Consider the following 26,008-nt stretch of genomic DNA (forward strand, 5'->3'; position numbering starts at 1 on the left):
GAGAATAACTATAGTGAGAAGTACAGTGCAGTAATAGTGTTGGCACAGGCTGCTCTGTGCCATTTGCTCTCAGAGCCAGTGAACAGCTCCTGGCATAATTAATTTATTGGTACTACTAGGAAGATAGAAATGTTCTAGGCCAATAGTGCTTGCATATTACTGGGAAATACATAATAGGGAGGTTGGGGATGCTGGGACTCTTCTAGTCCATTTGCAGAACAAAATCAGTTATCTGTTGAGAAGTACCTGGGAAATGATAAATGAGGATGTGCTTGGAGAACACTTCTATCTTAGAAAAGCTCCATGTTTATTTTTCACTGTACATGAATATCCATTTTTGTCAGTTATCCAGCTGGCAGAAGTTATTTTTTTGCCAAAGGAGTATTTCTTTTTCCTAGAGAACCACTGTTAAAGGAATTATTTCTCTTTGAGGCTTGGTAAAAGATACTTTAAAGGCATGCTGTGTAAACTTGAAAAGGTGCACTATGTTGTCATTGAATCTTACAAATGTATTGTTATATTATTACCAAGCAGCCTTAGGCTTTGCAGTGGTTAAAAATTTCACGGCAGCCACTGTGGCCATCAGCAAAGGCAATGCCAGTCAATGGCAGCTTTGGCAGGTAAGAGCTGCAGTGCTGACAGGAGCAGGTATGCTTTAAGGAGAGACTGATCATCTGACTGCCAGAGAGAGTCAGCGGATGGGTTTGTTCCCAAGCTTGATTTATGTGCCACTGTATCTTATTTGGCACCTTATTGTTATAATGAATTATTCCTTTATGGAAGCTCCTAGAAATTCCTTTGAGATATGCAAGCACATGTTGACTTGCATTTAGCCTCACTATTAGTTAGTTATACCATATTTTTGATAAACAAGCAAAATAGCAGGACTTTTCCATGGAAGTTAATCCTTGTCATTGAAGCAGAAAATGCTTTCTGGTTACTTCTCAGTTTTTTTAAGGAGATCCAAAATGTGTCTGTCTGGTTCTGATTGTTGTAAGCAAGGTTGCAAGCAACCTTGAGCAATTTTAGGCTTTTTATACATGAAGTCACCAAAGCATTGATAGCACCCCAGGCTGCAAAGCAAAAAGGTGCAGAAACTTCATCTGTCAGGAAGCTTCAGAGGGAAACTTCATCTACTTTCCATGTGTGATTTATCGTGATCTGTAGCTGACTTACTGAGTAGAGCAGCTAAACAGTATTTTCAAACTGATATTTTCTGATATATATGGTTGAATTTAATCTGATCTAAGATAAGGTACAGTAAATAAGCCTATACCCAGTATATTATCCACAGTGAAGTACATTAAAAACAGAGTCAGAAAAACCCTCCCTGAGAACAGTGAATAAATTTGTGCTGGTAGTGTTTTTGTAAGTGTGATAGATCTACAAATAGAACTGAGGCAGTGCTTGTTAGCAGAGATAGTACCTTCTACTGATATGACAAAGATAGTTTGGGGAAAAAAAACAAACCAATAAAAACCAAACCCATGCTTTTGGGCAACAAGATCTTCTGGTTAAAAGCTTACTCGTTTCCTTAGCTACATAAGCTGCTCTAATAACTTGCTATTAGGCAAACTGGGACTCAAAGTTATTTTTTTATTTCTATAAGCTTTCCTTTACTGCCGTTCTTACAAAAATACAATTGCTGCCTAATTAAATAGGCATTACCCATCCAGCCTTGCTGAAAAGCAGCATGCATTCCAGTATGTATGAACCTGTTATATCATCCTTCATACAGCACCTGTTAAGATCATAAGGATCTGAGCCCTCCCCCGAAATGTTCCCCAGGCAGCTGCTGTTGGACCTGGGGTCTGGTTTCCCATGTAGCTGCTCAGGGGTCAGGCACATGCTGGGGAGTGTGTTTCTGGTGTTACCATTGATGCTGAGCTGAGCTTTGCTTCTGCAGCTGGCTGGACTAGGAACCTAATTTGCTGGACTATATCCAGATAGACACAGAAATAATTCCAGAAGTTTCCACTAGTAGAAGACACGGGCTAATCAAAAATGCTTGACTTACAGTGTCTCCTTAGTGTATGTGCCTCCCCACAACTTGGGTTCCTAGCTCCCAGTCAGTAAGATCTCAGCCCCAATTTGAAAAGACTCTTAGAGCTTGCTGCTAGAGCTAAGGACACCAAATCTCTGGCATATAAGACTTGCTGCTCAGGTTTGGAAAACATTGTGCAATGTGAACTGAGACTTGAGTCTGAATACAATGGGTGCCTTACCTAGTCCTTCAGACTGGTAAAGGCAGCTGCCTGCCTCGTCATCCCCTGCACAGCTGAATTCAAACACTGGAGTGGTGCTCTGAGCTCATCAGCATGACTTCATTCCTTCCTGCAGCACCACTGTCCCTCTGATCATGGCACAAGGGAGGGGTGTGAAAGTTTGAATGGAGCAGGTGATGATGAGAGCAGCATGTTGGGTCTTTATTTGCTGTTTATGGCCTTTGTTGATAGCATGAAGTAAGTCCTCTCTATAAATAGCTTGGGATGGAGGTAATTTTCTTTCCTGAAATCAGGTCATTTGTTCATGATTTCACTTTTTTGGCACAGAAACATATACTGCACTGCTTAGCATACTTGTACCAAAGCTGAGCTTTCAGAGGCTAGTCCAAAATTAGGAAGGACAAAGTACTGCATCCAGCCTCGTTGCCTTCTGACCCAAGCACATAATGTACTTACAGAAGAGTATTAGCATGCAAAACCCCCCAAATACTACTTTTTTTAAAGAGTTCTATTGAATGTAGGACAGCACTTTGCCATATTTAGTAAACAATGTCCATGTTGCTTTGTGCCAGCAGCATCATTCATTGGACACAATTATACAAGATAAGCTTTATTAATGAATTAAGATTATATGATAGATCTCCCTGCTTTGTAGGCTCATCTGCTTTGAAGTTTCTTCTGATCAATCATTAGCATATATATACCTACTGAAGAATTCTCTTTTTTATCTTTTAGATGACATGTCTTTCTGGCTAAAACCACAGCCATTTCATTTCTCTAGTTTCAGTTTTTATAGTACAGTCTCCCATCCAATTTAATATTTATCAGTAGTAATAACTGACTGCCAGGGTATTTTCAACATTAATTCCGGGTGTCTGTGCAATGGAAAGTCCTGCATTCAGAATTACTAAGCAGACTATGCAGGCAGACACTTTGGCTGTAACTTGTTTGCTCATTTATATACAGAAGAATGGAGATGAATAGCTAATTTTGCTGCAGAGAGTTGTCTGCTTTGAATCCCAAATGCTCCATATTTTATAACTCCAGGAGCTTGGTCAAACTATTGTAGCAGTCTTCCAACTGGTGGAAGGGAATAATTATTCCAAGCTTCTTTTGTTTTTTTTTTTCCTCTCCCTGCCCCTGCAACTTTCACTGAAAGAGAATCTGAATCATTATTTAGAGAGCAAATTAAATACTTCCAGTATGACTGATTTAAATTTCTCCTAAGGATTACACTGCAAGTGTAGTCTTGACTGAAGATCCATAAAGGAAAGCACATATAAAGGCAAAAGAAGACACACTACAGCAGAGGATCTGGATATTTTCCGGAGATTTTTTTCCAGCCAGATTGTGCCATATTGTTTCAGTCTAAGGGATTGATTCGACCCTAACAGCACATAAATGCAGGTTTATTCCCAGCTGTTTGATATGGAAGCTGCATTGCAGCCTCAAGTTTACAAGAGCTATGCAAAACTCAGATGAAAATCCAGTCTTCTGTTTGCCCTTAGTTACAGCTACAAGGAGATCTAAGAGGAAGAGACAGGTAGAAAACATTCAGTTCATGCTCATGTTTTATTTCATCTGGCAATATGTACACAGCTTCAGGGTTGGATCAGTGATGGCTTTTTCTCCAAGGAGCTAAGCTCCACTATAGAAGATTTCCCAAGCAGCACAGTCACTGAAGCTGTGAGAAAAGAAGATACTGGTGGCCATACCCTGTGATCCCTACAAAGTGGCTTTAACTGGGCTTGTGTGTGCTGGAGTAATTATACCTCTTTAAAGTAGAAGTTGCTTTAGTCTCATTACTGTGAATTAACAGTGCCTCACGTAGATTTTCAGGGAAATGTCCTTTCAGTATGGCCAGAAGAACAGGGAATGCAGGCTGATGGAGTAGACTGAGGATGGCAGTGCAGAGTTTGACGGATGGTGAGATGATAATGTTGCCAAGGCTTTCCAATGTTTTTCTATTTCCCATAAAGACTGCTTTTGTCTGGGCTGAGTTTTACCTGGATGTTAGTATAAGTCAGGCTGCCTGTGGATTCAGGAAGTAATGAAATACTGATTGATGTTTGAGCTAATCTGTAAGAAAGCATTCTCGTAGGAAAAAAACAATTTGGACTTCTTTTTCAGTCTCTGGGAGGAAGCTGGAAGTAAGATATGGAAGTTATGGAGGTTTCTAGACAGTTTTTCTTGTAATTTTTCCTGCACTGATAATGTCACAGGTATAATATCGAGTGTTCCCAGCAGTCCAGAAGTTTGACTGTGAATTTTGTGTTTGCCGTAGTGACTCTTTTCCCACACTACATACAATTAAGAGGAATAGAGAAGTTGCCGATGAGTGGCTTCTCCTCTGATGTCATCCCTACCAACCCTCCTTCCCATTTCTCCTTCTGTTTCACAGTTTAACTATGAAACAAGTCACCCTGGACTTGGTGCGCTCATGTTCCTTGGGCTTTTTTTCCTCTCCCATCTTCACTCTTTAAAGCATGTATATGTGGCCTGGCATTTAGCTGGATTTTGGCTGCTGGGTTTTTTTTCCCCCAAGATGATGCTAGTGAAGATGGGATTCTTTTTTATACTTGGGTATTCTAAATTGTTGCCATGCATCTATCTATTTTCTAAAGAAAAAAACCTTCAGGTTTATTTTAAAAGTTTAATTTTCCTATTCTGTTGTCTTAGGAGAACAGAAGAGAAGTTTCACTGAAGTGGTGTAACAGAAAGATTTATTGCAAAACATTTTCTATTTGTTCTGTATCTTTTGGTTTTTTTCTGGTTTGTTTTGGGGTTTGTTTTTTTTTAAAAAAGCTTTTTGTACTTGTATCAGGCCATAACTGGGAGGTAGAAATACAGGACCTACAACTGGCAAAAAAGAGCAATTTCCATAATTCTACAGAATATGGATGCAGAAGCTTAAATGAGACTTCTAAACATATTATTTTTTTCCTACTATTTCATTTGTAGCAAAACTATAATGGACAGACATAAGATCCCCTGAATTGCTCATGCTTTAGTTGATCTCATTCTTTACACAAAGAAAATAAGTAACTGTATTCTACAAGGATATGAATTTGATTTAAAATGTTAAAACTTTTCCAAATCTATTCCTTATGTTTATGAACATATGTAGTAGAGTAGCTGAGTTTGACAGAACAGTGAGTAGGTTAATTATCCATGGCTGAAGAAGACTTGCTGTTTTCTTTTGCCAGATGTTTTAATTAATTTTAGAAAATAGTAGAGCTTTGCTTTGTTTTCATTCCAGTTGTTTTATATCAATTGTGAGAATGTATGACTCAGGTTTCAAAACAGAATTCAGTGTAATTTAATTTCCTGATATGACAGATTTTTTTGTCCCAGAATCTGAATTATGAATTGTGTAGTTTTTGAAGTTAAACTGCTTGTCATAAATGAGTAAAACTTCTCTAAATAATCTTTCTGAATTCTTGATTTGTGAAATAACAATTTGATTTGCATATGTTTTAAAATAAAAATGCTATATTATTACATTATGAAAATGTGTTCCATTTATAGACTAGACTCTCTGTGATTTGAAAATATAAATGTTGGTCTGTAGAGTAATTAATGATCAGAAGGGTTGTTTTGCTTTTGAGTAATTAGTGTTTCCTACATAGACTGGCTTCTTATTCTATTAAAAATTGGTCTACTAAATGTCCAGAAATTTATTTCCTAGTTTCACTTGTAGGCTGTGACATGACCAAGTTGTGCATAATTTCTGGATCTGTCAGCAAAGATATTGTTTGTAGAAGAGAATCATAGAATCATTAAGTTTGGAAAAGATCTCTAAGATCAAGTCCAACCATTAGCCCAGCACTGCCAAGCTCACCACTAAACCATGTCCCCATGTGTTTTTACACATCTTTAAAATACCTGCGGAGTTGGTTCCCTGGGCAGTCTGTTCCAATCCTTGACAAACCTTTGGTTTAAGAAATTTTTCAAATATCCAATCTGAACTTCCTCTGACACACCTTGATGCTGTTTCCTCTTGTTCTATTGCTTTCCCCAAGTCACTAAAACCTCCTCCCAGGTGGTTGTAGGGAGTGACAAGGTCTCCTCTGAGTCTTCTCTAGACTAAACACCCTCAGGTCACTCAGCCACTCCTCATAAGGCTTGTACTTCACACCCTTGATGAGCTCCACTAACCTTCTCTAAGTTGGATTTGGCTTGGCTTCACATTCCTTGGTGGAAATGCTCTTTACTTTTATGGCAGATATTTAAAACTAAAGTTCAGTATGCTTTGTATGGACACTAAAATGAGGCCACAGTATATTTTCTGAAGAGTTGATGTTTTACTGGTATAATTAAGCAGATGTTTCCCTTTTTTTTTTTTTTCTTCCCATGTGATGTGCCATGCAGCTTAAATTCTATGCTGTGTTTTACAGGCCACTATGGTCCAGTGATGCTCTGTGAAAATTAAGGGGCTTTGGGCCAGGAAGTGTTATCTAACTAGAAAAACACTCTTTTATAGAATGTCCTACGTAGTGAAAGTAACTTATGTAGTAAATTGGGAACTTCATCACTGGAATGTTTCTATGAAATTGATTTATCCTCATGGTATGGACTACAGCTTAATGGGAGATAGTATTGGTCTAAATTTAGCTACAGTTAGATAATCAGATGATGTCAAGAATAATGTTTAAATAAGTGTCAAAAAAAAAAAAAAAACCCAAAAACCTTGGTTTTGTATGGCTGCCAACTATCACTCTTTCCATGTAGTCCTGAACCCCAGATCAGCCTGATCCTAAGCAGACCTACACTTACAAGATAAAGTAATTTACATTTACTGCCAGTGGCTCAGATCCATCCTTGTTCTAGAAGTTTCAGAAGATAGGTAAGAAATTAATGTATTTCAGAATATTAGTTATAGCTTATTTTCTTCAAGTTTGGCCTGTTCTGTCAGTCTGACCTGTCTATGCACAAAAAGAGACATGACAGTTTCCAGGCTGAAAATGTGTACTACGGGTGTGCAGCATCAGTGATCAAGATTTTGCTTAGTTGTATTTGGTTTTTTTGAAAGTCTAGGTCTTTAAAGTCATTGTATTTAATGTCAGAATTGCACTAGTGTTGTTTTTCCTTTAAAAAGAATCAACATTCCACAATGCTTTATGTACTTTTTTCAGTTATGCAACCTTGAAGGCCTTTAATTATGTTTTTCATGAGATGGGGCTTTGCAGAATTTATCAGCTTTAGATTTCAGAAGAGAGTGACATGCCTGTGGCTTAAACAGAAAGCAAACCATCTGTAGAATTGTTCTGAACTCCAAAGTGAGGATTGTCATACTTTGGGATTAACTGCTTGCCTTACTAAGAGCTTTCACTGTTTACAGAAAATTGGGACTTCTTGAGATAAACAGGGCGATTTGATGTGCTGATCAGCCTGGCTGCAACTTCCATCATCATTTATTTTTTTGTGTTAAGGCCTCTGTACATGACACTTCTGCTTGACCTTTTTTTTCACCTGTAAGTAGAGGGTTTCTATCTGAATAGGCTTCCCTAGAGCAGCTGTCACTCCAGTTTAACTCCAAAGTATCTGTTTTGAAATGTTATATATTACCTTTTTTCTCCTTCACCTCTTGAGGAAGCTTGCTGGCAGTTGCAAATTGAAGGAGGTAATGATTCTTGTACGTTATTACCATGCATAGTGTCTTTAATAATATTTATATAGATACTGTCAAACACAATGATTGGCAATTGGGCAGCTTCTCACATAGGTAAGTAGGTAAATAGAAATTACCTGCAGGCTTTAGCAAAAGCTTCTTTGATATAATGAAGCTGCAATATGATCTGCAGCAGCCCTATTTCTAAGATATAGAAAGTATCCTGTGGTTACTAGAAGTGCTCTCATTTAGAGAGGTTAGCTGCTTACTTTGGAATGAAAAAGTAAGCCCAGAAAAATAATTCAGCCATTTGTGCTGAAGTATAGAGAATAATGTATCAGGAAAAAACCAGAGATCAAACACATCTGATTTTTTTCTCCTTTCAATATCCTATGCTTAATTTTTGCATGACAGCTCTATCTGGCAGCCTCATATCCCATCAGTGCAATCTGTCATTCTAGCTTATTTCAATTAAGTTCTCTTTTTCATTTTGCATTTGCTGAAGAGTCATAATGGCGTGCTCCCAAATCAGCAGTCAAGAGTAATCCTCTCCATGTGTATTTGTTAAAATAGAAAGAAAGGAAGAGATGGTTTCTTTGTTTCCTCTCTGTCCTGAAGGCCTTCCACAGAATTACAGAACTAGAAGATTTGCTTTGAAGACTAACTGTGAACACTTTGTTATAGATCATGAAGGCTTGATTTTGGGACTTTTGTGAGTTATTATGAAAATCTTTTAAATTCATTCTATTCCCCTTGGTTGCTTGCAGATCCCTTTCTGTCTGGTAGCTGGAGAATTAAAGGTTTTCCTTGCAGTCATTGTATCAGTTCTGGAGTTGGACGTCTTTATAAAAACAGCTTTCTAATCTTTCCTGTGCTGGAATTTCCAGTGAAGAGAATTCATACCCAGCATGGGAAACTGGAGACGGCTTGCTGTACTGATGTACTGACTGCTCCTCTGTGTTACCCTGAACTTGGACAACCTCAACGTTTCTAACTGGGTTGTTGTGTTGCCCTTTCCTGAAGCGAACATACACAAGCAGGTACAGTCTGCTTCTGAGTGCAGAGAGCTGTACTGGCCAGAGTGATACAAACTCAGGGTTTAGATCCCTGAGTATTTAAATACTTGGTTTTAGATAAACTAAGCAGATGCAGTATTGAGTACCTACTGTTTATCAACTAACCCATATGCTGGTATTTCACCTGTTTTCACACTGCCAGCTGATGTCCAGTTTCCCCTGAGAAAAAGTTGCACTTTGCCCGAGAGGCAGTTGGTGGAATGCTGGGTTGATATGGTGCCATCAGAAGGGCTAGTTTTGGTTCAGGAGACCTCCAGTGTAGCTGGAAAGGAAGGAAATGAGTAGATAATTTGGAGCCCTTTCTGTGACCTGCTCATCCATTCAGTTGCTGAAGGAATGAGGAAGATTAAGTTCAAAGGATTAACAAATGGGTTTTGCTTCTGCTGTAATTGCTTATCTCCATATGCTCATAACAACACTGAGTTCCCAAGAGTTAGGCAGGTACAGAACTGTTAAAGCAGGGGCTTCAGTGTTTCAGCTATTCATGCCAAGCCCAGCTCTACCAGGGGGTTACAGTGGGCACATTAAATCTGCATTCTGTCGTCTTACCCTGTCTTCAGGTTACCCATACTTAGTGTTTACACTGAGTGACATGTGATTGTTGGAGCAAGCTTCCAGCATTGCACCAGAGGATATTTTTTTAATTAGTAGCTTTCCCAATCTAATCAGCACCTTAAAAGCAATTTCCATGCTGCTTCTCCTCCCTTGTTCTCTTTATAACATTTCAGCTGGCCAAACTGTCCATGTTGAGTTGGAGATGGCAGCTCCTTTTACTTGCTGAATGGGGAATGCTGGCAGCCCTTAGCACAGGTCTGTCCTGTTTGTTGCAGACTTGGGCCAGGGCTGACAGATTGCTCTTGATGGGGTTAGTGTGAAATCTCTAGAGCAGGATGAATAGGAGTTGTTTGTTCTGTTTTCCAGGGGACTCTTTCAGCCCAAATGGATTTTTTGTGTATTTGCAGGTTGGGGTTTTTTTTCTCTTTTCTATGTTTTTAGTTGCAACAGGGTTTATTGATGCATGTGCAGAGGATAATGAAAAGCTACATTTCAGATCATCCTTAAAGGCCTTAAAGTAGTTCACTGTCCTAAACAGAGTACCTCAGATCACTTTAAGAAAAATTCTTTATGTTGCGATAAAACCTAGGTGTACTTCAAATCCTAACTTTGTAAGAAATTCCTGCTGTGGAGGAAAGCCAGTAATTCTGATTTCTAGCAGAAGCATCTTGCACAGTTTTCATCTTGAATGAGCTGGGCCATGCAGGTGGCCAAACACCCTGCCTCCCTGTGCTGTACTACCTGCCCATGCTGCATATGAAAGAGCTGATCTGTGAAAAGGTTCCTTTTAGGAAGGAAATACCAGTGACTTTGTGGCATCATTAATCTCTTTTCCAGGAAAAGGCAAGGACCAATTGGTGGTCAAACCAGCCAATGTTAGCCATTTGCCATTTCTGCTGGCTTGCTCTCTCCCACATTTTGGATTACCCTCTGTCTGTACAGCTCCAGCCCAGGGCTTGCCCTGGAATTTCTTGTGGGAGGCAGGTCATCCATAGTTTCATCCATGCAGTCTTGTATATATGAGTATTTTGTGAGCTTCCTTTAGCTGTGAATACCTGCTCAAGAATGGGCCCCTGAATCTCCATTCAATGACAGGCTTTGAAACCAGGAGTATTTCTGCTGAACCTGGTGTCACCCAGGGGGAAAAGTTTGCTGGGACAGAAACTGAGTGCAGAAGTGCCATTCAGCAGTGTGTAGGAGCATAACTGTGAGTTGGGGGGCTGGGCTGCCCATGTGAATTACATGCCACATGTGCATGGCTACAATTCAGACTTACTCGTGTGTAGGAGCATAACTGTGAGTTGGGGGGCTGGGCTGCCCATGTGCATTACATGCCACATGTGCATGGCTGCAATTCAGACTTGTCATTGGCACACCCATGTTGGCTGTGCATTTTGGGCAGTGAGTCAGACAAAGGCTGGCATCATGCTCAACTTCCAGGGGAGGCAATTCCAGCATTCAGGTGGCCCTTTCTCCACCAATTTTCACTGAGATGTTTCTGTGCAATTTCTGCTATTGGCACGTGCCTGTCAAGTCCCGTCCCAATACAAAAGGCAGGAAATCCAATGTTCATCATGAACAGAGCTTTTGAAATGTTTGTGGCTATTCTGAAAGAAGAATTAATTTAAAAGAGAATTTCTCTAGCAATCTGTAGATACAATACTCAAAGCAAGCAACTGCTAGTTGGCAGTTGGGGCTTGAGGCTTATTTCCATGTCTTTGTGGGATTCAGCTGTAGAAGTTTATTTTTTTTCTTCTCCAATATATGACATTCCTATATAGAATAAGGCAGAATGCAGAAGTATTCGCATTTTACACGTGTAATAATATGAGTCCTAATTGTCATTATGAATTATATTTTGTGTGTGTTTTCCCAGTGCCTGACTAAAGTTGAGCATAAATCTTTTTAGCCCTCTGAATTTGTATTCATGTCAGTTTTATTCAGTACAATTGTGGTTTGCTTTGCCTTGCTCTAGATTGCAGATCATGCCCAACAGTGAAAGAGTGGATTTTGAAATTTTTTTACGTGTCAGATTTCCCTGTATCCAATTTTATCAAAAAAGCTGTCACCAGCTTCTTCTGAAACCAGCAAACCTTTTTCTTTCTAATTACATTTTTACCATATGTTCATCCAGATGGCATATGCCAAACATTTTCTGGGGTGTTATAAAATGACCTGACTTTGGAGGATTTAACTGTTGAAGAAGCTTTAAAAAAAAAATTTGGGGGGGGGGGCAAAAAAAAAAGTAGTCCTAGAAAGAAAGAAACAAAAGCATCTGGTAAATAGCCCCTGTTGCATTTTGTGGCTGTGCTACTGAATTCTCGGTATATAAACCTGCACAAAACCCAGTGAAAATATGGGGAATGTTTTCTTGAAGTGTTGAAATTTGACTCCTTTTTAACCACTGAAAATAAAATTTTTGTCTGTTGAATATGTCTAAAAAAATTCTAGAGCTTTGAGCGATTCTCTGGTTTCCTGCAAAATGGAGCAAAAAAGAGTTTGTCAAGGCACCAGATTCTCTGTAGGAGCAGCAGTTTTACTGAGAAATGTAATCACTACTTGTCCATTTTCTTCTTGAAATATAATTTTCAAGTAAAAGGCAGTTGATGCATAGTTTTGACTCTTGTGTCCTAGTTCTTAATAATTCTTGGGGGATTTCTTAGAGAACATAAATTAACTTGGGATATACTGAGAGGTTCCAGGAAGAAAGGAAGGAAGGAAATTATTTTTCACATTTAGCTACTAGTTAAGCTAAATTAACGAATATAAGTTTTTCATTTTCTGGAGGGTTTGCATATTTCTTCATCTCTATGACAGTTCTCTTTTAACTGTCATTGTTATTTTGATAGTCTTTCCAGATTATCAAGCAGGAAAATATAGAATATCCTTATGTTGTTATCAGTTTCCATAAATCTGTCTCAATTCTCAAGCCATTTTACTTAGTGCTAATTCCTGAAGAATAGTGATTGAATGAGACTTAAATCTACTTCCTTGTGTTGCTACAATAGCTTTTCCCAATCCCAGGAAATTTTGAGTGCAGAGCCCAAGACTCTGAATATCATATAGTTCATAGAATATGAAGAGGTTTTTTTGGGGCAGGATGGGCAGAGACTCATGGCAGGGACTCAGCTAATTGTAAATGAAAGTTTGTTCAGTGTCCTTAACTTGCACAGATCTTGTTGAAAAATCACAACTGCAATCAACAAAGCAGATCCTCCACCTCCTCCAAATTAATGAGACAGGATTTTAACAGTGCTCAACAATTTGAAGTGGTTTTGTTATTTCTGAATTAAACCTTTGGTAAAACGTCCTTATCTCCATCCTCCTTGCCCACTTCCACTCATCAGTCTGTGAGTGATTTGACATTTCCACAGACTCTTCTCTGTTATCGACCAAGTTTACACCTGCTGTGTCTCAAGTGAAAAAGAGCCTATTTTGTAGGTAAATCAATCTGTATAGCAGAAATACTGTAGCTGTTTAAAAGTGAAGGATTAAACACCCCGAAATTGCAAGCTAGTGTTAACCTGTGAAGTAATTGAAACAAACTGTAATATGGGAATATGAAATGAGACACCCGAAAGCAGCATGTCTCCACCCTGTCCAAATATGATGCAACAGCTGATTGATTACAGTAGTTTTAGAGTTTGTGGGTGTGCAGCTGTATTCAACTCAAATTGAGGTATCACTTTTTCTGCTTTTTTTTGAAGTTTTTGCAGAATGGAGCTAAAGTTGTTCCGGTGACTTTGTTACTTATTTCTAAAATAATGTTTATCATACAAGGATTGCTGGGTTCATACACAGTTTTCAGTTTCTTAGAAGACTTAAAGCTCTAATCATTTTTCTGTGAAACCGAAAACTCAATTTTTTTGTCAAAAAAAACTACTGATGTGTCAGGGAATGATATATCAAAATGCAAAGGCTAAAAAAGCATTGTACTCAGATACTTTGCTTTTAATTACTATGAAGCATTATTAAATCAAGCTCTTGATTGCAGTCTTTTTTTATGTATTTCTTGGGTTATTCAGCCTCTCATTTAAACAAGGGCAATGCTAGGAAGGTTTCCATGGAAAAAATTACCAAGTTAATAATTGAAGATTTAAAGTGTCAGTCTTAAACCACACCTCTGACTAAGCCAAGCATGAATTTGGATATGCAAATGTTAAGTTAGGCTCCTCATAATGTCCTGGGCTTCTGCCTTGTGTTTGCTGTTTGCAGGTGCTAGCTGCTGTGATGCAGCTGATCAGTGCTCCCCAGAGTATTTTTCTTTCCTAATTTTCTTCCTCCTTTGCTCACTGTAGGCCCTTTTGTTGGTAAGTGTGCACTTGAATGTTATGGCACCCTGCAGTGTCTGTATTCTGCTCTGTGTGATGGTGCATGTACGCTCAGATGCCTTCTCTCGCATTTCTCCTGTTACCTTCTATATTGACTAGAGCAGTTGCCACAGAGAGTTTTTGAGACTAAGTGCTTGTGATTGCACTTCTGCTATGATTTTCCATAGCTGGTAGTTTATCTCTCAGAAGAGTCTGGTATATAAAATCTCTGTTCAAGAAATTCTCTAAGAATCATTCTCCTTCATATGGCAGCAGTCTCCCACTGCTGACAACATGAGTGCATCAGAGAAGATGAACTTTTGTAAAGCAGGGACTAATCTCAGCTGTTGAAAATGGGAGGAAATAAGTGTCTTTCTTTGAAAAGGCAATCTAAGGGCAGCTTGAGTTTGTGTGCATGGAAAGAACAGTTAATATTTAAAATCTCAGGCTTTTTCTTTTTCCCCCATTTTTCCTTGAGAAGTAAATCTTTAGGTATGATGTAAGAACTGCATCTAAACGTGTCTACATACTTTTTTAGGGTGTTTGAAGCAAATAGCAAGTTTGTAGTGTTGCAGTTTTTCTTCGAATATCTTGCAGAGTGTAAGGGATGTTCCCCAAAGTGGCTTTTTTTGAGTCCAAGCTTATTAGATTCTGGTTTAGAACTCATAGCATAGTTATTCTGCAGAAGTTAATATTTTTCATAGCTGAGATGGAGATCAAATACCTCCAATTAATGCAAAATTCAAATTAGTCTTGAACTGTGGTATCACAACTGGCATCTCAATAATGAACTAACCACAGGAGGAAGCGGGTTTGTCAATGTACCATCACAGAAAGCTTTGAGCATTCATCTGATCTCTTCTGGGATCATATTTATACATCCTGCTACTCTCTTGAAATACACCCTCAACATACTGAATGGCACAAGAATATCCGATGCAGCAAGCTGTGGAAGCGTGAGCTAAAGTCTTTTTAGTTGATGTATTTCAAGGTGGATAACCTTAAAAATCAATAGCGTCTGCTGCGCCACTCAGAATCATGACGGACTGCTCCTTGCTGATCCTCTTGCTTAGGCTTTGAGTAACTGATGCTGTGCTGCTGCAGATCCTCAGCACCAGCCAAGGCAAGGGCTGGAGCATCCAGGAGCAGGGCTGCTCTTTTAAGCAAATCTCTGTCTGCTCTTAGAATTTATTATGTGAAGTGCTGCTGTTTGTTGCGGGTTTTGGGGGCTGTTTTGAGGTTTTTCCTTTTTAAAACATTCTAAACACAAAAATGCTAGAAGACAGAGTAAGTACAATGACAGGAAAGTAGTTTTCAAAGGCTCAAGCAGTATATTCACATTGCTTATAAATATGGTATTTTCTCTTTGGGACAAAAGGTGCTTTCTGTTTGGGCTTGTAGTGCCTCAGTTACAAAAAAAAATCAGCTATTAGGAAATTATTAAATATATTATCTTAACTTTGTGGAAAGTTAACCTTTTGGGGCTGTCATCTAAGAGATGAAAAATGCCTCTGGTCAGCACAGTACAAAGTTTTGTCTTCTCTACAAAAAAAAATTCTCAAGTTGAAATAGATAGTTTTTCAGATACCAGTGACACCTCAGAAATTGTCTCATTAGAAAGAAAAATGTTTGAATATCTAGAAGCACAAACCATAAATAGGAATTTATGGAGAGGAGGTGCCTGGGAGTTCTTGAAGACAGATTTCTTAAAGGTTCTGCATATAATTATCTGGGTTTTCTAACAGTTCATTGGAAAAACAAAATAGAAAGTTATCTAAAATAAACTGACAAAAGCTGGAGGAACAGGAGGAGGAGGAAGAGAATGAAGTATCAGATGTGATGCTCTAGCTAGTAAAAGACAAGTACTTTCTTCGCTGACCTCACCTTATGTATATATTAAGAGAGCACAGAGGTATTCTCTTGCTCCCTTATTTTTGTAAGGAAGTGGCTTCTGCTGCCTCTGATCATAAACATAAAAAGACAGCATGTTACTCTTAGGCAGTCTGAATCTAGTCATAGGGATAGAAAGCTTCTTTGAAGAAAAGCCCTAGAAAAATCCTGTAACAGAAATAGACTCCCACTGAGAGTTTACTGAGATTTTGCTGCTCTTCTGTGTATCAGTAATGAAGGAGACCATGGAAAGTGAACTGATGTCATGCTCAAGGTGTATGTATTGGGGAAAGATCAGAGAAGTTTTTGCGTGTCATTGATGATGAAAATAGATCTCTGAATGACACCTTTCTCCTTATGGACTGTCAGTTTGGAGTTCTTCAGGGAGTTGTAGTCGCAGATGGAAAAGGACAGGTGGTGAGAGCAACAATGTTGGTTGCACAGTATGTCCCTTAACCCTCATGTTACCACATGTTACATGTAAAATTATCAAATACTTGACTTTCATATTGTTAATTACTTATGAGGACACCAATGGATGATACTGCCTAGTGTTGTAGGGATATCTGCCTCTCTGATGTGCATTTCAGAGTTCTCAGGCTGGGCTCAGGTTGTTACCTTTCTCAGAGCCTGTGCCCTCTCTGCGGGTGGGGTTACAACTTGGTTTCCTCCATTTGTCTACTGCATTTATTTAACATGAGCTAGAGTCAGTTCAGCACTTACAGACTTAAAGTGTCTTGAAAGTAAAAAAAGAGTTAACTCTTGGTCAGGCAACTTAAAACAAATATTATCTGAGGTCTCTCAGGACTGCAATAAGTCCATGCCATGAGCTGAAATCTGTCTTTGTACTGTGCTGACCAGATATTGCTTGTTGCCTGCAGTGGTAGTTTGTTTTCCTGAAGCACATGAGCTCAGTGGATGGTGTTTGGGGTATGACACTGGAATGGTCTGTTTCTCTGTCTGATTGGCACTGGGAATTGGTAGCTGTGATTCAATGTGGACTCCAAGCATTGGGTGGAAAATGCAAAGTATGTTTTGGCTCTGACTGTGTACAGCATCAGACATGTTTCAGTGTTTATTAATGTTAATTTAAAATTTTTATGCTTTTAAACTCTTACATATTTCATGGATATGTGAAGTTGGATAACTTTCATCCTTTCTGTTTTTTTCTTTAAAAACTCAAGATCTTTCCCTCCAGCCATGAGAATTTTTTCTTCTAGGTACAATAAATAGGCTTTGTCATAACATGTAGAAGAAAGAAAAGTATTTTAGTAATTCCACATAAATATATTTTTTGATATCTTTTTTGTTTGTTTGTGCCCTGGAACGTTTTGAAGTGATTTCAGATAATTTATCCAAAAAGCAAATTTTGAGTTGTTATGGGGGTCTTAGGAAGGGAGAGGATTCAGCTCAGAAACTTGCTTAACATGTTAGATCCCTAAATTAAAATGTGTGTTCTCTTTTTAAAAAGGCTGACAGACTCTAATTTTTGTGTTTTATATTATGAGTAGGTCACTACTATTATTTTCCCTTCCAAAAACTGAATGAAGAAGAATTCAAACACAGATGACAAAGGCTTTATTATCATGTTGTTTTTCTTTCATATATGGGATATGATTAAATGTGTGCTGTCAAAAAGAGGCCTCTTTAAAGCCTGATACTATTGATTACTATTTGAGACCTGCCAGCAGCATTATTACTTAATGCATAAGAAAATCTAATGGAAAATTATTAAGTTGGTGCTTTAGTTCCTCCAGTGAGAACGTTTCAGTTATTCATCTCATATCGTTGCACAAATTGCTTGGCTCAAGTAGATACCACAAAATCATGTTTTAATGATTTTTTTCCTTTTTCCATCTTTTATTTTGTTTTCACAGTCACATGACACAATCAGCCACATTTGAAGACCCTCGAATAGAGAGCTGCCAAATAACCCCTCCAACCCCTCGGAAAGTGGAAATGAGGAGGGATCCTGTGCTAGGATTTGGGTTTGTGGCTGGTAGTGAAAAGCCAGTTGTTGTACGCTCAGTAACACCAGGTATGTTTTCCCCACCTGACCCCAGAAGAAAACTTTGATTTAGCCTACTAAGACGAAATGCAGCTACAAATTGGAGAACTGTTGAAATATTCAGGCAGGCAAAGTAATCACAAATACTAGACATGATTTTTAGCCTTGTGGTTTCCTTCCTCACAGTCATTTTTGAACATTACATAAATGTATTGGCAAAAAGCTAGTTTGGAGTTATTGCTCAGAGCCATTACTATTGTTTGCCTGAAAGTTAACCCATTTCATTCAAGGAAAGGTCTTCTCCCTGGTATCCTTATATTGGTTTGCTGTCACCTTCATTACCATTGAATCAGCATTTTCAAGAGGTACGTTGAGTTCTGAGATTAAAACTTGCATATTTTTCATTCTCACCATCACCTTCTGGATGCTATTGCTGGCTTTTGTTTTCTTTAATGAACGCATCTGTACAACTATATGGTTAAAAGCTGGGTCAAAAGATATCCCTAAACATCTTACCTGTAGTGAAAATTAGTGAGGTTTGTGATCTTTTTGAAGTTATAAGTGAGCAGACCTGGGATAACCCATTTCCCAAACAGCAGGCTCCTGCTCTCTATGCTTAAAAGTTCAGTTGTTACGTAAAACTGCAGCCAAGGGCAGGGATTTGACTTTGCTCCTGTTCGATATGTTCTCCAGAACCCCCACAGAGAGCAGAGGAGAGGCAAAATCGACTCTGTGAAGTTCTGATGTAATTTACCAACGTGTGTGCATTGATTACATTTGTATTGCTTTCACATGAATTGAGCAGTGTAACTAATATTTGAACCAGATCCAGACAGCTCATTTCTCTCAACTTGGCATTATTAATGTAGTTTTATGTTAAAATTTGTAAAATGTGTTTACCATGTTCTGTTTCAAGTGACTAGGAAGAAATAGGAGCTCAGGAAAACATTCTCCTACATGGATTTGTATCCATTTATCCAGGATATGGAAGTGAAGTAAAGTTTTCAAAGCAAACAGAGGAAAGGATCAGCATTAGCTCACTTGTTGAATGAATTGGTTTTGATGCTGAAACATTTTCTTTTAAGACTTGATCTTCATAGTGGTAATATTACTAGGTTTTTTATGTATCATCATTGCAGAGTGTAAAGACAAAGACTACAGAAGATACATCTTTACACTAGGAGCTGTGATGTCACATCGTCTTTTGGGCATGTAATTGTGCTGAGAAACAAAGTAATATGTGCATTTTATAAAATACAATGCACTCAATGTGCATTTCAGCAGTGCCAGAATCCAAACCACATAGACATATACATGACTGATTGCCTATTCAGACTGATGCTAAATATTCACGTCTAACTGAAAGTGACAATGCTTTTGGATGTACTCATGTTCCATCAAGTGGTAGGAATCCAGCAGAAAAGAGATTCAAGCAGCTGGGGTATAAAAACTTTCTGTCTCCAATTGAAGAAAACAGGTTTGTTTTCCCTAGAACAGAAAAGCATAGGAGAGACCTGTGAATAACATTCAAATATGCAAGTGATGTTTCATAGGAAAGAGGAATAACTTGTTCTCTGGTGTTACTTTGCCTGGGACAGGAAACAATGTGTTGCAACCAGGAAGATCTGGTATATTTACCATGGGAAAATACTTCCTGTTCTTAACAGCAGATAAATAGGATCATTTGTTCACAAGAAAAGAAATCCTTCTCAGGGTGGTCTTACGAAATATCAGACAAACATTGATCAAGGATGATTGAAATACAGTTGTTCACACCGTAGGGTGTTAGTCCACAGCTTATGGGTCCTTTTGGCCCTTCAGAAAACTGAGCCCTTACTTTAGGTGGTTAGATACAGGTTTAGAACTTGAGGAACTTCAGCAGAAGCAACTAAACCACTAGCTTGCAAGATCTTCCTGGTGAGGGAGTACTGGTAATGTCAGAAATAGTGTTAGTGTAAAAATGGCATTAGCTGAAGAAAAAACACACTTGTAGTGTATGAGCGACAGTGTGTCTGTGTGTTTACAATGTAGTGTTAACCTGTGCTTTTTTTTTTTATTTTTTTTTTTTAATTTATTTTTTTTATTTTTTTATTTGTCTGCAGGCGGCCCCTCTGAAGGAAAGCTTATACCGGGGGATCAGATCATAATGATTAATGATGAGCCAGTCAGCACTGCTCCAAGGGAGAGAGTCATCGACCTTGTCAGGTAGTTGATGTCCTGTCACTTAAACTACAAACCCAGTGACTTATTGCCCTGTGCAGTCATTCAGTAGTACAGCAAGTCTTGCCTTCTCATGGCTGAGAAAAGAGAAAATAATTTTGCTTTAGTTATAAAGAATGATGAATTTAGTTATGAAGAATGATGAATTATCTTAGTATTGAAATGAAGTGTCCTCTTAAAATATCATCTGGGTAGCTAAAAAAGTATAAAAACCTCCAGGAACAGCTCCCAAGTACTTGGGTATCAAAAGAGAAATTGTATTCTCCTGATATTTATTTTTGGTATGGATTGTTGAAAAGATGATTCCTGAAGCATGGAAGCTCCACTCACTGTTGCATTACTGTTCATTTTTCATATGAAGAAAGTTAAGTCAGGTTTGTCTTATGTGAAGAATAAATAAAATGTGATGGAGTGATTTTTGAGAGTAAATGAATGCATGAAAATATGTAGAGAAACTCAAAAAGTGTTTTGGTGAATGCAGGTAGGTAAGTTTTTGTGAAAGAAGCAGGAAGGAAAGACAGAAGAAGTCAGAAAACTAGATAAAAAAAGTGGCTGGGGATAGTACAGGAAAGGAGAAATGTCTATTTATAGTGGGATAGAGAAGGAAAGAAAGAACAATGACTGACAAATGCTAAGGATATAGAAAAAGATGTATTGCGATTCATATAATAAATTTTGCTTTTGGAGTAACAAGAAATGTTAGTGCATTGCACAGAAAAATGGCAAGTAATTAAAAAAATAAACTTAAGATTAGTAATTTAAATTCTAGCAGCCTGGTTGCTGTACACCAGTTTTGTTTCTGTATTCTCCTTCCCATTGATGTAAACTCTGAATTGGTGGGTCTTGTTGATTCCTGAGAGGTGCTCAGGTTTCAATGGTACAGGTACCTCTCCTCAAAACTTAGAGCTATCAGTGTTTTCACTGTTACCTGTGTAATTTTGAGAAGTCACATTTATTTACAGAAATTTGGCCAGGAAGTGCCACAGCAGTTGTACTCCTCCTGCAAATGGCTGGTGATTTGCTGGGGATTTAGCTGAAAGAAAACTTCCTGCAGAAAGTTGGTGCAGAAATGGTATAAAAATGCCAACAATGGTGATGGCCTTCATCTGTGTTAGGTGGGATTAAACAAAATATATTTTGAGATTTTCTTAAAAAAGGTCAACCTGCAAGGCAACTAAAAAACAAAACTTGATAAGAGCTTCTTGTGATGAGTAGATTCCTTAAACTGAAAGAACTGTCCTACTCCTAATAAAGTTCTGTCTTGTGCTCTGTGTTGACTACTGGTATAAGTCTCAAAAAATGGGTCTTATTTCTGAGGTCTTTGTTTCTCAATAAAGCAGTAATATTGTCTTCTTCATTCTTTCCCTGACTCTTTGATATTAAACAAAGTTAAGTTCTCTATCTCATTTTCTGCTTCTAGCAATATGTAGTAATAACCGCAAGGAAAATAGACTGATTAGACCTGAGACAAACTGAATTTATTGTATAGTTGATTCTCTGTTTGCCTTCAAATGAGAAACTCAATTAGAATGTCACCCTTCCAAATTACATTGACTACATAAGTAATGTCAAATTAAGTGTTGTTTCATTCCAGAGAAAGCTTTAGGTGATGCTTTTCTTACACTGTAATTCTACCTCTGCTCTCAAAACCTGTCTGCTGTTGGGATTTTGACAGAGACTCATTCTTTGATGAAATTTGGAGTGAAATATATTAAGGCTGTATGTTACAGCATTTGAAAAGAAGAGCTTTCTTTTCATGCCAGTGGGCATGCCTGGAATGACTAGAAAATGTCACCTGACACCACAGCATAAGCAATTCTTTACATCAATGAAATAGTGAATCTCTTCTGTATAATTGAAGGGTTTCATATGGATTAGACACATCTGCAACTTTTCAATGCATCTGCATTTTTCAATGTACATGGGAGAAGTTTTGAAATCTTGTTTTCCTGCAGGTAGCAGCATCTCAGTGGTCAGCAGTGAGGGTGTTTCAAATGCATGGGTTACACAATGGGCATAATCACAAAAGCATAGAAGCATAGAAGAACTGAGAGGAGACTTCTGGAGGTCATCCAGTCTAACCTCTTGCTCCAGGCCATGTAGTGTCAAAGTTAGATGTGGCAGCTCAGCACTTGCCTAATCAAGTCTTTAATATCTCCAAATACAGCGATTTCAGAACCACACTGGGTAGGTGTTTCAGTTCTTAAGCAGTGGCCTTTCAAAAAGACATGAGCCAACTTCTTTATGAGCTTTAGATGCATCCCATCTAGGCCCATGACTTGTGTGTGTCACTCTTACCTTAGCAATCCCTAATTCAGCCTTTGTCTGCCTCCGTTCCCTAAATTCTGTCACTGAGCTCAGGGATCAGAGTGGCAGACCTTGCCACTAAAGGCCAAAGCCAAGAAAGCATCAAGCATCTGAGTTTGTTCAGTATCCTTCATCAGATTACCCACTCAATTTAGCAGTAAGTTTGTATTTCCCTTGGCTTTCACTGCTATTGTGGTTGTAGAGACCCTTCTTGTTATCCTTCTTCCATCCTGGATAAGTTTCAGTGCCAACTGACCTTTGCAAACCCCATCCCTGCCTGGCCAGGAACAGCTTCTCGGTTTCTCCTGGGTAACCTGTCTCCATTTCCATCTCTGATCTCTTTCGATTTTGCACTGGGTCTTGTTCAGGTTGTGGAGCCATGCTGGGGTCCTGCTCTGCCTGCCTGCTTCCTTGCAGGTTGGAATAGACCATTCTGGCACCTGGAGGAGGCTCTCTGTGAAATCACCCAGCTCTGCTGGGCTCTGGCCTTTCAGAGCTGCATCCCAAAGGGCCCTGCTTGCCAGTGCCCTGGCTGCACAAGCTGCACCCTGATTTTAGACTGGACTCCTCTTCCTCTTTTTCTTCAGGATCTTAAACTGTACTATCTTGTGGTCACTGCAGCACATTAATGAGAAATTGATATTCCAACACTATTTTTTTTCCCATGGTCTTTTGCTGATTGGGTATAACAAGGTATATTTTATATTCATGTGAAATTCAGTGGCTGTTTTATGCAACTTTCCCTCAAAGCTTTTTGTAAAGTCAACAAACAATTTGTCATTATAACTGTAGAGAGTGTGGGAAAAATTAATCTACTTTTAAAATACTGATATAAAGATCATAGCATGTCAAATAGAAAAAAACTAAATTGCGTAAGAAAAGAAAAAGTCAGATTTCACAACCAGATGAGCATCAAACTTCACCAGGAATAGGGAAGCCCAAAACTGCCAAGCAAAATGCACATAAATGTTAGATGTTAAGTCAGCCTTGAATGTTAAACAGTTTTTAATGAAACACAATATTTAATTGTTTTCCAATAAAACATTGTCAGAAAATTAACTTATGAAAAGAGTTATGAGCTTGAAGGAAAAGAAAATGGATGAGGCAATTTCTTCTTTCTTAAAAAAAAAGTCTATGTATCTTTAAAAAAAATCAAACATCCACCAAAAAGGGTAATTGAAAAATGTCAATTAAATATTTTTTTTTTTGGTTAGGAAAAAGCATATCCCTAACCAATAAATTAGCTTTATTTCTAAATTTCCCACAAAATAAATCAGAGTAATTTCTTTTAAATAATTTTTTTTCTTCAGCCCTTTTCCTATCAGCTCCAAATTTATTGTCTAACTGTTACTCCTACAGGATAAGAAACAGATAGACTGGTTTTTCAAGAAAGTCCCTTTTTAATAATGGTTTTACTACAGGAAAATTCAATAAGTTAAATGCATAATACAGAAATTTTCCTATTGGCTTTTTAATACATTGTAATATTTTAATTATGTGTGGGCTTTTTAAACATTCATTACTGAAAATAATCTTCCTTAAATAGAAAACTCCTACAGCTGACTCCAGGGGATACTGAGCAGGAACCTGGTGAGAGATTTTGGTTTGTTTTTTAAAAATGAGGGACACTCTTGTATCCTAGGAAGTCTTAGGTCTGGGGATTATCAGGGATATTCATTATAAATATCCTCTGTAGGTCAGTCTGATCCATTGAATTCTTTCGGCTCTGCTTTACCAGCAACACTTAATTAGTGTTCAGGTTGTCCTTTGAAAGCCAGCATTGCAGAAATATGAATCAAGTGTGGTTTGCAGACAAAATCCATTTGGATTCATTATTTCTGGTTGCTGTTCAATGGCTTTTGCACTATATTTTGTTCTCCTGAGCTATTTCCAGCACAAACTCAGAAGTCATGTTTATGGTTTCCCTTGCAAAGAGTGGTCAGTTTTATGAAAGTCACTTGAAGCTGTGGTCAAAATGAATTCCATTCAAGACAGACAGTTACAGAACTTCAAAAAAGAGGAAGAAACACGATCGCTTTTCTAAATGTAAGCTTCAAGTCAAGGCAAGTAGCAAGCGAACAGAATACAAAGGATGTATTTGAAGTGCAGTCAGTTCAAAATTTATCAGGAGCTATTTATGTTGGGTTTATTTTGCTGCTGATACAGATTCTGTGAATTATAGCTTTTCACACATACTTAACAATAAGTATTTTGAGATAAAATTAAAGTCATGGCACAATGGAACAATTTTTTTCCTTATATGAAGGTGAGCAGCAATGCAACACTGACGTATTAGAAGGTATATTAATGTAAGGTATAACTAATTGGTTGCTCAGAAGTTCATGTATCTCGTTATCATCGGTTAACGTTACATCTTCATCTGTTTAAGAATCAGCTTAACCAACCCTTTTTTTGAAACTAAGAAAAACATCTAACAAGTAATTTGCCTTATTAGATGTTCATAGGCAATTATGACATGAATTATGACTTGCTTTTCTTAGATTGCACCGAGTAGGCATTAGTCTACAAGGATCCCAACTTAAGTAAACTGTCTTTTTATTTAGCAAGGTATTTTACTGAAATTTTAAGTGACACACAAGTGTACTGCTTACTCCATAAATCAAAAAGTGAGTAGTGGCATGGTAGTGGTACTTTGTTCACACTTTAATTAAAATAGTTATCCAGGCAGCCATCCAGGAGAAACTGGCATCTGAAGAGGGTAATCCATCTGAAACACTTGTTTTGGAAAAACTAGCCTGTTGCAGAAAGCTTTATTGACTAAAGAAGAAGAACAGAAGAGTATTTTTAAGTAGAAACCTGACTTCTACGTTGCTAAATTAGGCTAGATTAGTCCATTCCTTGCAACTGTAACAGCAGTAAATCAGTATTTTATAACCTCTGGAATTCCACTAAAATACTTAAATTGCAAAGTGAGAAATGAGAAAGGTGACATTCATTAAGGGCTTTTATTTCTTGTTGGCTCTATTTTCTATTTAAGAGAAATTACTCAAAAACATTTCTGAAATAGCTCTGGCAAGTTAATGTCACAGCAAGTTTTCATCAAGAGGATCTAGAGGATTCTTTCAATTCTGCAGTAGAATTTATGGTTTAATTGTGTATTACCATAAGACTGGAGAGAAGGAACCCTCCAGGATTTTAGGCAGCATGTTGCATTTTAAGTGCTAACATGAATTTAATCAATATTGACCCTCCTCACCATCACTGCGAAATGAATGAGGATTCTGTCACTCCCATTTGACTCTGTGTATGTCAGGGAACCACTTTTCCTACTCTGCATCCTCAGAGCTAAATGCAAGTGTAAAAGGGAGCTCAGTGACAGTGCCTGTCATCATCATCATCTCACAGCAGCTGAAAATGCTGCTTTTCAAATGTTTCTGGATGTAGTTTAGACTGTTTATTATACTGGATAAAGTGATTTTGGTGGACTTACTATTATTCTTTCTTCATCAGCATCAGAGAGAAAAAATCAAGCATATTAAGCTATTAACTATGATACTGCTTAGCAACCATGAACCTTGAAAACTGCTTTTTTTAAAAAACCAGTCATGCAGACATTTTAATTTGAAGGTACTCCATTACACTCCCAGTTCAGTATATGAATCCAGAGGCTGTACCCACTTTGTGTCAGGCCCTGATTGATGAATTGCTACTGTTCTAGGTTTTAAATACTAATATGGTGAACAAAGGGACAAAATGTTGGACCAAGTGATCTGTAAGAGTTTTACAAATGCCATCACTGGAGATAAGCTTCCTGCCAGGGCATTTAATTAGCTACACTTGGTCAG

The 26,008-nt window shown here is 38.0% G+C and overlaps 1 protein-coding gene across 1 annotated transcript in view; it reads left to right on the forward strand.

The window, feature by feature from the left end:
- Nucleotides 1-26,008, forward strand: part of FRMPD4 (FERM and PDZ domain containing 4) — a 290,296-nt gene that overhangs the window by 209,461 nt on the left and 54,827 nt on the right. The window contains exons 3-4 of the mRNA XM_041472374.1: nt 17,545-17,705; nt 19,778-19,880. Of these exons, the coding sequence (XP_041328308.1) occupies nt 17,545-17,705; nt 19,778-19,880 (264 nt within the window). The remainder of the gene's footprint in view (nt 1-17,544; nt 17,706-19,777; nt 19,881-26,008) is intronic.

The sequence above is a fragment of the Pyrgilauda ruficollis genome, unplaced genomic scaffold, assembly GCF_017590135.1.
Source record: "Pyrgilauda ruficollis isolate IOZ18807 unplaced genomic scaffold, ASM1759013v1 scaffold29, whole genome shotgun sequence".
In the NCBI taxonomy this organism is placed as follows: domain Eukaryota; kingdom Metazoa; phylum Chordata; class Aves; order Passeriformes; family Passeridae; genus Pyrgilauda; species Pyrgilauda ruficollis.